A 12,237-nucleotide genomic window follows, 5' to 3' on the forward strand; every position below is an offset into this window, starting at 1 on the left:
AAAAAAAAAAAAAAAAGTTAAAACTACCCCTTGAGCTAATAACTTGTTATCAAACACGTTCTGCCTGCCCTGCCTTGACAAACACATCTTTATAACAACCTGGAGTACTCAGGGTTGAACGATGTATGACATATTTTGGTACTGGGGATTGAACCCTGAGGCACCTTACCACTGAGCTACGCACCCAGTCCTTTTATTTTGAGACAGCACCTCGCCAAGTTGTCAGGCTGGCCTCTGTCTTGCAATCCTCTCATCATCCTGCCCCAGCCTCCTAAGTCACTGGGATTGCAGGCACGTGCCCAGGCTCAGCTACCTTCATGTTCAGATTTGAAACTTTCAAAAACAAAGTATTATTTTTCCATGGGAATGCTGCAGGCCTAACGGAAGACACTTAGGTTTTACAAACATTGAGAGCGTACCTGAAAATATACTAGCTATCTCCCCAAATTGTTTTAGCATTCACATTTTCATGCCTCGATTTTTATAATACCTAAGATATTTATCTCAAGACCAGAAGTCATTCAGTTACTACAAATCTCCTCTACTCAAAAGCACTGTGGGAGTTGGTTTTGGTTTTGGAGGTAAGCTCTAGCAATATTGTTATTTTTTTAAAAGGAGAACATTCTGATTATACATGGGCTGCAACTACTGCTTGCAGCACATCTGCTTTAGCAGAATTCACAGGTTCTTCAGTGAATCGCAATGTCCAAGGCCGGTCAGAGGAAACCCATTCTCCGAGCACCACCGCACAGGAACCTTGCCCAGGTCAGAGCTCTAACTCCTCGCCCTGTTCCTTCTCCATCACCTCTTTATTTATTTATTCACATCCTACTGTATTATATTTTGGCTTTGGCACTGAAGATATGATCTCAGCAACTTGAAGTAACTATTGACCCAAAGGAGTCCTTCTGTGATGGGTAGACTCTCCTTCTGTCCAGCCGACTGCCTTTCCCACTCAGATATATAGATTTATTTCATTGGCAAAAGCAACACAAGGACTGCCTTTTACCAAAACTCTGGCAACTTTGTATAAGAAGGGGGGCTTCTTTGGGCAATTAGGGAACATGTGATTTTGTTACATCAAACCTTTGCTCATAGGAAATGGAAGTCACTTAAACGTTAAGTGGCAGAGGATCACCCTGCTGCTCAATCCTCATCCCAGCTGCTAAAAGAGCCCACTTCCTACCTCAGACACTACCAGTGCTGAACACCAGTCCCAAGCAACCAGGATCAGGGCAGTCAGGTTACATTATGACAGTAGGTGGGACTGTGAGAGCCTGCCTAAGACTCCACCTCCTACAACACAAAAAATGAATCCAACTTTCCATGGAATAAACACTGGACTTCAAAACAGCATTCACGTAATAAGGATAGTAGCCAGTGCTGTCCTAAGAGCTTTATTTACTCCGACTCTTTTAAAGCTCAACATCATGAGGTGGGTAATATTATTGTTCCCCACTTAAAGATGAAGAAACTGAGGCACAAGAGAGGTTATGTGCCAGTGAGTGAGCTGGGATTCCAACTCAGTCTGGCTCCAAGGTTGTCCACCATCACATCCTGCTGCCCTCAGACGGCTTACTCTACTTGCCCTACGGCTACATGGGATAGTGACAACTGAACTGCCAGGAGTTATCATGTGCACCCAGAAGAGACAAGTGACTCTGCTACCGTGGGGAAGTCCTCCAGCACTTGTCGGTCCTTCTCCTGGCTCTCCGTGAACCGCCAGTCTGGTTCATAAAGGAAAGTATGAAAGTTGTGCAGCAGTGGGATCTTCTTTTCCACATTGATGGTCATGTCATCTTCCAGGGTGTCCAGGGCTCGGAGAACCAGATAAAAGATGCATACTGCGTGGCTGCGAGAGAAGAAAAACCATCAGCACACTGGAACAAGAAGTCAAAGGTATTTAAGAAAACATCTCATTTGTGCCAGGTCATTTTCTAAACCTACCTACAACCTTAACCATGCAGAACTATGGAAGGATATCCAAAGCCTTTCATACCTAACACACTTATATTTGTTTTCCTTTCTCAAATGGAAGTGATTAACTTCTGTAGTTATTTATAAAGCACAAAATTTAAAACCCACTATGTGGATGTCACTTCTGCTCCCCGAATCAATTACATTTAATGTAAGCGATTAGGGAAAATGGACAATTAGGGGAAGTACGCAACAAGGGCTGAGTAAGTCTATACATACAAGAACTTAATGCCCAGACACACTTACTCTTTGGTCTATTCTCTTGGAACACAGTGGATTATAATTAAAATCTTCAGCTTTATGCTTATTTCACACAGATGACTAGGTCCTACTTTTTAAGAATCTGCATGAGTTATCACAAGAATAAGTCTCTTTCATATCCTATGAACAAAAGTTTGATTTAACAAAGTTACATGTTTCCTAATGTTTAGACATTAGGGCCAACAGATCAAATGTTTAGACCCAACTAATATTTTGGAGGTAGAAAAGAAAGCCAAAAAACATAGTAACTTCTCATCCTAAATACTACTATAGATAAAGGCAACTGGTATAAATTCGGGCGTGTAACCTGCACAGGGAAGCTTCCACAGAATTAACCCTATATGCCAGAATACAAAGTAGCCTAAGGGGAACCAAAACAATGCCTGAGGAGCTCAGGGGCAGGTTCAGCTGCCAGGACTAAAAAAAGTTAATAAACATCACCATCCCCCGCTGCTTCTCTGAAAGGGCGGGCCTGCAGGGACACTAGTAGATGGCCAAGTGCCTGTGAGGGCATTCTAAAGTAAACACGCGCGTTTCCACCTCGCCCCTCCGACCCCTGACATTTCCTTCACTCAGGATGGACTACTTCTGGTTAACCCACGGCAAGGAGACTGCAATGCTAAGTGCCGAGTGAAAAAAAAGAAAGAAAAGAAAAGAAAGAAAACCGCTAGAATTACTCAAAGGCCCCTGGAAAGGCTCTCTACTCCCAAGTCAGAGAGCAGCCTCTGCCACTCACCGCATTTCCCCATCCAGGGCCTGGATAACAGCTGCGAAACTGCGACTGGTCTGGTTCAGATATTTGTAGCAAGTTTTCAAGCTGCTGCTGAGCGAGTCCTGCGGACAGAGAAGACACACGGCGGTCGGAGACGAGGAGCAGGAGTGGGTGTGGGACTGGGGAAGGAGGCCGGCCGCTGGGCTCCGTAGCCGAGGCCAGTCTTTGGAAGGCCAGGGGGCTGAAGGCAAGGGGCAGCCCCGCGGGACGCCTGCGCCAGGGCCCCTGGGCGCCGCGGCGGGGCTTAGCACCAAGGTGCGCTTGAAGAGGGACATGGCCTTGGTGCTGCAGGCGCCTGCGGCCATTGGAACCGCGGATGCAGGGGAGTTTTCCCTCCATAGACCCCAATGGAGTTGGGAGGCGCCCACCGAAGGGCACGCCGGGCGCTCCCTGCACCCGAACCCAGTTGCGCAGGCGGAGCGCGACTCAGGCGGGACACCCCTGCCTGCACGTGGCGCCCCGCCCCGGCCCCGCCCCGGCCCGGCAGGGCCCCTCCCCTTCCCCGCCCCAAGCACTGGCCGCTGCGCTGCTCCGCTGAGTCCACAGTTCGGTGGTTCCGGTCCACCTCGTGAGTCTCTCCTAGAATCCTCTTCCCAACCAGACCCGGACTTGGCTTCTGCGCCTTTGGCGTCTGTCCTAGCAGCGCCCCTTTTGGCCAGAATCCCCGATCGCTCGGGCCAGCGCTCAGCAAACGCCCGGGTCAGCTCGCTTTGGCAGAGTCCCCTGCCCACTGGCGTTTCCTCTTAACCATATTCTGGGCACCGTTCGCGCGCCACTTTTCCGTGTGCGTAACGGAACTGCCCCGGGGTCTACACCGAAGCCGCCTGCGATCCGCTCCAGTCTTTCCCCAACACCTGTGGCGCCTGCTAGCCTCTGGGAAGCTGGCTGCTCCTTTCAGATTTCTTCCTCTTCCCTTTGAAAGAGCATTACTCTTCCCCAAGGAAAGCAAGCAAGGACTGTGCTTTTTTGGAGGGGAGGGAATTTACAACGCAAGTATGTTAGAAAAAAATTGCGTATTTTTAAATATAAACTTTGTCTTTTAGTAGTTTTAGGTTCACGGGAGAACCAGGCAGAAAGTACAGAATTCCCAGATGCCCCCGCACACAGTCTCCCCACTCTTTTTGAGAAATGGGAAACATCTAAAATATCTAATAGCAGGGAAGCAGTTATTTTTGGTGTTGTTTTTAAATACAGCGTACCTAAAGAGGGAAATCCCATAAAGTCACCCTGGAATTTAGTGAAACTTGGACCCTGGTGCGTCCAGGTGAACTGTTCTTTGTGTGTATTTCCTAAATTCTACTTTTGTCTACAGAGTAAAGCTTAAAAAAAAAAAAAACCATAATCTTGAGAATTTGATTTTATTGCCATTTCCAGTAAAAAGCATTAATAAAAACTAATATATACTGGTGACCATAAATAAGTAAAGCACAGTATGTAGCACATAAAAATATCTAGCAATGGTTTGATGGATAAATGAATACATTCCTAGACTATTTTAAAACAGTTCACCATTTCCTTCCCTTTCATAATGTGGAAAGACAGATTTCATAAAAAGAAACCCAAATAAGGGATCCAGGCCAGTTCCTCACATCACTCTCTGTCATCCAGCTGCAGCGGCTCCCTTCACTGCTGTGCCAGTGTTTTCATCCTCAGGCACACAAGGCATTTCACTGAATGCAAAGGTACAGTCACACGGGGTCTGAAGAGCAACTCTCAGCACACACTACCCCTTTCCCAACGCAACAATAAGCATTCAATAGTAATAAGCATTCAGTACCAGCTGAGCATACATTTTCCTCAGCTTCTGTGCCCCTCTGAAAGAGGCAAGCCACAGAGTTTCCTTCCTGGCTCCTTCCCACATCACTTTTCCTGTCACCCACTTAAGTAGCTCACCTTGAACAACAGTCCCCTCAGATCAAGGAACAGTACTACACAGGAGGACGTGGCTGTTAAGCACACGTGGAAAACAGCTTCCACAGTTTGATTCCCATGAGGTGTGTGGTGGGGAGCTCAGACTGCTGCTGCCTGTCCGTAGGGCACCTTGCTGTTTCCTACAGCTGTCTGAGGTGAAGTGCACACCCCAGGTGACAAAACAGAGCTCACCCACATTGAGAGGAAGGGTCTAGAGTGGCTGTAAGCACAAGACTGAACTCCAAGGACTGTAGAACATCTAACAACCCGCCCTGCAGCCTTCCTCATTTTCAATAAAACAGATTTGCTCAGGAGGGAAAAACAAAAAGCACAAAACCCACACACTTAAGAACTGGATTTAAGAGCTCTGGTGGCAAAATCGGTTAGTGCTCGGTACTTATAAGAACTGGATTTTCACACACAAGCAAGGACCACCATTCATGAGGCACATACCATACTCCAAGCACAATGTAACTTTAATCCTTACTATGCCCTTCAGGAAGGTATTACAGGCCCCAAGGCACATGAAACCTCCATGGTCAGATATGTAGTTGAATTCAGAGTTTTTCATGTTTCAGACAACAGACAATAAAGTGCACATAGAGCCCTAACAGTGAGGCGGAGCATCCCATGATCAATCATTAGTATTTCTCCAGCAAAACATTTGAATATTTAAACCAAGTGAACAAATGAAGTTTCAACTTAAAGTCAGGCTTTGCTGCCAAGTGATTTGAGCCTTTCTTAAGAAAAACCTGGAGTTGAGAAACTGTAGTGAAGGTATTGAAACTTTGACCTCCTTCTTTGACCTCCTCCTTCATCTTACAGATGAAGAAACTGTGTCTCCAAGGTTAAGTCACTATAGGTTGTTCAGCTAACAACACTACTGAGCCAGGAACTAGATAATCAAGAGACTTTGGATAATGGTCCAGGGCTGAGGGTGTAGCTTAGTGATAGAGTGTTTGACCAGCATCCATGATGCCCTGGGTTTGACTCCCCCCAGAACAAGATGTTAGTCATAACATGGTTTAGACTTGACAGAAGTCAGACCCCTGGATACAAAAGCCCTGCTTTTACACTTGGTGACGTTCCCACAATGCTGAAGTCACCCACAATGCATTTCTTGGACACATCATTAAGCTATACATGACTGTATTCTGAGGAAAGTCAGAGTATTCATATTCAGTACATCCACTCAGAAACTTCCAGGAGACTTGAGTGGAGTGCCAACATATGTACTAACTATTCCCAAATGGGAGGGTATATAGAAGAAGTGAAAATAATTTTCCAACTTTATACTTTTGCCTAAAATTGCCTAATATTATATGATCCTTAACTGGAAGTGTGAATTACACATTGTCTATAGTGAAAGCAAAGAAAAATTCTGCTTATTCCATTTTGAGTGATGCCACATAACTTGCATGTGACAGAATGTTCTTAGATCTACTGATATACTCATAAAAATATAAACCAAATTTGATGAACCCCGAATTTCTTTTTGTTTTTGTTTTGATTTGTTTCTGTTTTTGTTTTGGTGGTACTGGGGGTTGAAAGCAGGACCTTACACATACTGGCTACTACTGACCTACACCCTCAGCCTCTGAACCCTGAATTTCTATGACAGAAATAATAAGCATTCAATGTCAGCTAAGCATACATTGTTTTCCCCTCGGCTTTTGTGTTACTCAAGAATGAAGAATGTCAAGTGAAGGGAAATGTACTTTTCTACTTGTTCCCTCAGGTTAAACACAACTGTTTCTAAAAAAGAAGGCTCCCAGGGGTTTAAAAAGTGTTCAGAAAACAGCTAACGCTGTACCATTTAATTAATTTGAATTTTAGAGCTAGGAGGAGGAATGATGCAACCACCAGGAAACCCCACCCCAGAGACCCTCCTGATAATGCCTTGGGCATCCAGCCTCATCTGTCCTGCATCAGGAAGTCTCACTTTAAAAAAATTCAAAAGGTACCAAAGGGCATTCTGTGAAGTCCTTCTCTATCCCTAATACCATGGTGGGTTGGTTACCTCTGGGGAGAAGAGGTAACCAACACTACCATTTTCTCCAGTAGTCTCAATTTATAGAGGAAAGAAACAGGGAAGAGTTCAACCCCAAATCACACCCCTATAGATTTACCTTCGCCAGACCTCAGACACTCGGATCTCTTGCCCTGCTATTAATTTCTTTATAGAACTTCCTTCCACCTAAAATACTGTGCTTTTGCTTTACTTGTCTCTCTCTTTCACAAAAGTCAAGGCTTCAGCTACCTTGTCCACTGTCGAATCTCCAGCATGAGAACAATATCTGGCATGCAAGTGGTGGCCAAGTATTTGTTAAATTGATGGATGGCAGACTTGCAGGAAGGTACAGGAAGGGAAGAAACTGTTGCAGGGCACCTTTGATGTGTTCGAGTTGCATGTGACAAAATGGGTATCTGACCTGCTGTCTGGGATCATGCAATGCTTGAGCTCTTTAATCTGAGCCACCTCCAGGCTAGAAGCACAGAGGTGTTCAGACAGGCCTGGCCAGGCACCCTGGGATCACCACGTAGGAGCTGTGGGGCGCTGGAAAAAAATCACTGAATTACTTTCTGCCACGTTTCCCTAATCTGTAAAAGGGCAGTAATAACAGTATTTCCCTCTTACAAATTGTTGTCAAGACTGACTAAGTATAGAAAGTTAAAAAATGGCTACATAAATGTGTAGCTCTTCCCATCAGGAGATAAGTTTCTCTGCTTCTTGAATCTGGGTTCCCCTTATGACTTCTTCGGACCGAATGGACGGAACAAATATGTCTGGAGCACAGTCTTGCAAAGTGTGAGCATGGGGTCTGCCCTCATCCAGGGCCCACATGGAGGGTTCCAGGACAAGCCTGCTGGACGATGAGATGCTGACACTCTGCTTACAGCTGCTGGCCACCCAGCCACCCAGCCACAGCCTAACCTGTCAGTTGAGCAGGCTTTGGGGAATCAGTCAATCTGATCCAAGCCAGAAGAATCCCCAGCTTGCCAAGAGATCTGTAAACTAAACAACAGCTATTACTTTAAGTCACTAAGCTTGGACATCTTATATTGGGGTAAAATATACTAACATAAAATTTACCTTTTTTAAATAGTTCAGTGGTGTCAACTACACTCACATGGCCAGGCACAGGAAGGCATCCCTGTAATCCCAGCTACTCAAGAGGCTAAGGCAGGAGCATCACAAATTCAAGACTAGCCTGGGTAACTTAGTAAGACCCTGACTTAAAATAAAATGGGCTGGGGATGTAGCTCAGAGGTACAGTGCTTGCCTAGACTGCAGGAAGCCCTCAGTTTAATCCCTAGCACTACCAAAAAAGTTTTTTAAATAAAAAAAAAAAAAAAAGGAAAAAAAGAAAAGGAAAAAAAAAAAGTATACTCCCAGATCGAATAACCAAACTCCCAGAGTTAAAGGTTACTAAGTTTTGTTACTCAATACAAACTGATATGCTGAGACAGTGATTTAAAGAGCTTAGCACAGCCTCTGGCAAACAATAAGAAGTCAATAGATACCTATTATTAGTAGTATTTGGTTACTCTAACACCCAATATAATCTCCTTTCACTCCCTGCTAAATAGTGTTCCAAAAATATCGCTTTAGCATGCCACAGCTGTGCTTCTGATGATCACCTACTGAATGTGGCCCAGCTTCTGGCCAGCACCCTACCCTGGCTGACTCTTCTTGTCATTCCACAGACAATCCTGGTTATCTTTTCCCCTCCGAAAGTTCTCCCCACTAATCCAAATCTCCCCTTACAAGATGTCAGACCTTACAACCTCTTTCCCTTCTTTTCTGAAAAAGTTTCTTTCAAAAACACTTCCACATCACTAAAATACCCGAAATTTATTTGGCATTACTGAACAGTCCCTGGGTTGTCTTTCTTTTTCCTGTTTTGTGCACCTGTTCTCCATTAGACTACTAGTGTGTTTAGTGGGATAGGTGTCTCCACTTTGCATCCATCACACGACAGTGTATTCACCTTGCAGCTGGATCTGGACAACCTATGCTTAATGCACCCTTGCAGTGCATTACCTCAAGGATAAGTAACACAGCAGGGTTAAGAGAACAAGGGTCAAAATCCAGCTCTGCCACCTAATAACTAATGGAGGTTAGGCAATTAGCTAACTTCTCTGTGCTTCTGTTTTTTCATCTATAAAACAGGAAAAGTAATGTTGGCTTCCTTAAAGGGTTTAAGTGCATGTTTAATAAATATTAGAACAAAATAGCACATGGCACATTGTAAGAGCTCAATAAACATTAGCCAATTATTATTATGACACCCTGTAGCCGAATGGTAAATATCTAGGGTTCCTATCTTTCAGCAGGGCACCCTGATGGGAGAATAGGTCTTCAACAGGTACAATTAGAGGTCCAATTCCACAGCATGAGGTGACTGCCTGAAAAAGTCAATAAACAGACATGGAGGGTGGGGGAGACCTGAGATGCAGAAAACAGCTTTGGTTGTATCTGGATGTTAACTTTTGTGTGTGTGTGTGTGTGTGTGTATGTGTGTGGGGTGCTGCGGATCAAACCCAAGGCCTTGCATATACTACACAAGAACTCTACTACTGGGCCACATCCCCGGCCTAATTTCTTTTTTTTTTTTTTGGTTCTGGGGATTGAACAAACGGGCACTTTGGCATTAAACTACATCCCCAGCTGTTTTTATTTATTTATTTTTCAGACAGGGTATGGATAAGTTGCTTAGGGCCTTGTTAAGTTGCTGAGGTTGGCCTTGAACTTGTGATTCTCCTACCTCACCCTCCCTAATCACTGGGATTATAAGCATATGCCACCATACCAGACCCTAGCACTGATTTCTTAAGTAAAAAAAAAAAAAAAAAAAAGAAGTAAATAGAACAAAAATTAATAAATACTTAATCTCAGAGATAGACACCAGGCAGTATGTAATGTTATTTTCAGAATTTTTCTATTTGAAGTATTTTGTAGTTAAAATACATTTTTAAGTTAATGAAATCTTAAGGCATGTTAATTAGCAATAGTAGCATATAAATGAAAGAAATTTAAAGTTCTAAACTGGCAAATTCAGTGACACACACTTGCAATCCTAGCAACTTGCCTAGTAGTGACTCTGGAGACTGAGGCAGGAGGATCACAGGTTTAAGGTCAGCCTGGGCAGTTTAGGGAGACCCTGCCTCAAAATAAAAACAAAAAAGAGCTGGGAGTGTGGTTCAGTGGTAGAGCTCATTCCTGGATTCATTCCCCAGTACTGCAAAATAAGTTTTTAAAAAAGAAATGAATAAATAAAGTTCTAAAGTGGCCAGAACATCCTTAAAGTACTGTGGGATACTAGACTTTAAAGAGAGACTTGGTTAGTACATGATCTGAAGAGTAATATGATTAATAAAGAAGGAACAGAGAAGCATCTTTTACGTTGATATTCCTAGAGCATTTTAGAGTTCTCTTAGCACACTTCAAGTGTTGCTACAGAACAAGGGTTAGCCACCCTGTGGCTCTAGAGGTAGAACAAAGGGTGAAAAGTCCACCTCACTCTTCCTGAGAACTAGAACTGGTGGTGGGCCCCCAGAGGTAGTAAATTACCTGTCTTTGTCACTGGAGTTCAGGAGAGATTGAACAATTTGAATTATAAAAGAGATTCTTTGTCTTAGGTCACAGATCTCTGGAAGAATCTGAAAACAGTGGAACTTCCTCCAGTGCACAAACATACAGTAACAAAATACAGATTAAGTAGCCCTTTTCTGAAATGCTTGGGACCAGAAGCATTTCAGATTTTGAAATATTTGCATATAAATAATGAGATCTCTTGAGAATGGGACCCAGTCCAAACATGAAATTCATCTGTTTCATATACACTCTTATACACACAGCCTGAAGGGAATTTTATACAATATTTTTAGTGCAACTCTGTTTTTACCACACCTGTTGTGTAAGATCAGACAGGGAATTTTCCACTTGTGGTCATCATGTCAGCACTCAAAAGGTTTCAGATTTTGCAGCAATTCCGATTTCAGATTGGATACGTTCAACCTGTATTTGCAAATAATTTCAAGAGCATCCCAAATAAAAAATTCTAATAAGAATCTCAAGTTAAGTATTTATTCAACGTGGCACAGAAGCAATTTAAAGCTATATTTCCTTCAGGCAGTCCTCAAAAGATTAAATCCCTATTCCAGCCAATAGTGATTTTTCTCCCTCCTGTAAATTATCTTACATTTACTATATTCTGCCACATTTACATAAGTTTATACTGTTTAAAAAGCAACCAAGTTCTTGAAGACAGCTTTGTTTATTAATTCATCTTCACATGTATTGAAAAGCTATGGATACAGCACATCAAAAAACGTTCCTAGTTTCAAAATCCAAAGTCAAATATAGAACCTTAAATCTGAAAGAGACATTGAGAGAATAAAACCAATTCACAAATAACCTCAATACATAACTAGGGGACTGCTACAGGATGAAACAGCACTGGAGAAGGCAAGTTCACAGATAAGAAAAGACACCTGGGAGTGGAGATAGAAATTCAGTGGATTAGAGAAAGCAGAATGAAAGGGAGCGGGGATGGAAATAGGAAAGACAGTGGAATGAATCTGACATAACTTTCCTGTATTCATATACAAACACACCACCCATGAAACTCCACATCATGTACAACCACAAAAATGCAATCCTAATTATAAGTTATACTCCATGTATGTATGTATGTCAAAATATACTCCACTGTCCTGTATATCTAAAAAGAAAAAAAAAAAAAAAAAAAAAGACACCTTGTTGCCTATCAACAATTTTATTTTGCAATTCTGGGGATGGAACCCAGGGCCTCCCGCATGCTAATCAAGCCTTTATCATTGAGCTATGCCCCCAGCTTTGTTTTGTTCTGAGAGAGGATGTCCCGGAGTTGCCCCAGTTGGCCTTGAACTTGTGATCCTCCTGTCTCAGTCTTTAAATAGTTGATATTGCAGTTGTGTACCACCACACCTGGATCAATGAACAATTTTATAACACTTTATTGCCCCAACTAGATGGTGAGCTTCCTATTTGTCTACACTGCATGGCATTCGGCCATCCATACCGCATGCAATATAACATCTAGCTTTGGAACAGGTGTGTTCAGTGAGTGTCTGTAGAAGGGTCAACGAAGCGTGGCACTCCCTGAAACAAGACCTTAAAGGATGAGAAATAAGGATAAAGAATAAAACGTTCTTTTCGGGTGAGAGAACATTTGAATACAGCATTTGACTGTGACGTTCCCACTGGGGAAAATAAAAGCTTTTGATGTAACCCACTAACTCGACTAAACTTCAGTAATTATGTAAGCATA

At 43.1% G+C, this 12,237-nt stretch overlaps 1 protein-coding gene across 3 annotated transcripts in view; it reads right to left on the minus strand.

Moving 5' to 3' along the window:
• The window catches only part of FDFT1 (farnesyl-diphosphate farnesyltransferase 1), a 31,751-nt gene that overhangs the window by 18,757 nt on the left and 757 nt on the right, over positions 1-12,237 (minus strand). The window contains exons 1-3 of one of the 3 annotated variants that reach the window (XM_079139015.1): positions 3,526-3,671; positions 2,975-3,072; positions 1,669-1,852 (exon numbers count right to left, since the gene is read on the minus strand). In XM_079139015.1, coding sequence (XP_078995141.1) covers positions 1,669-1,852; positions 2,975-2,979 — 189 coding nt within the window. In that variant the 5' untranslated portion in view covers positions 2,980-3,072; positions 3,526-3,671. Of the gene's footprint in view, positions 1-1,668; positions 1,853-2,974; positions 3,438-3,525; positions 3,672-12,237 lie in introns of those variants that run through there. The other 2 variants (XM_079139016.1, XM_079139014.1) reach the window with 2 other exon arrangements.

This window comes from Sciurus vulgaris (assembly GCF_902686455.1).
Source record: "Sciurus vulgaris genome assembly, chromosome: 5".
NCBI lineage: Eukaryota > Metazoa > Chordata > Mammalia > Rodentia > Sciuridae > Sciurus > Sciurus vulgaris.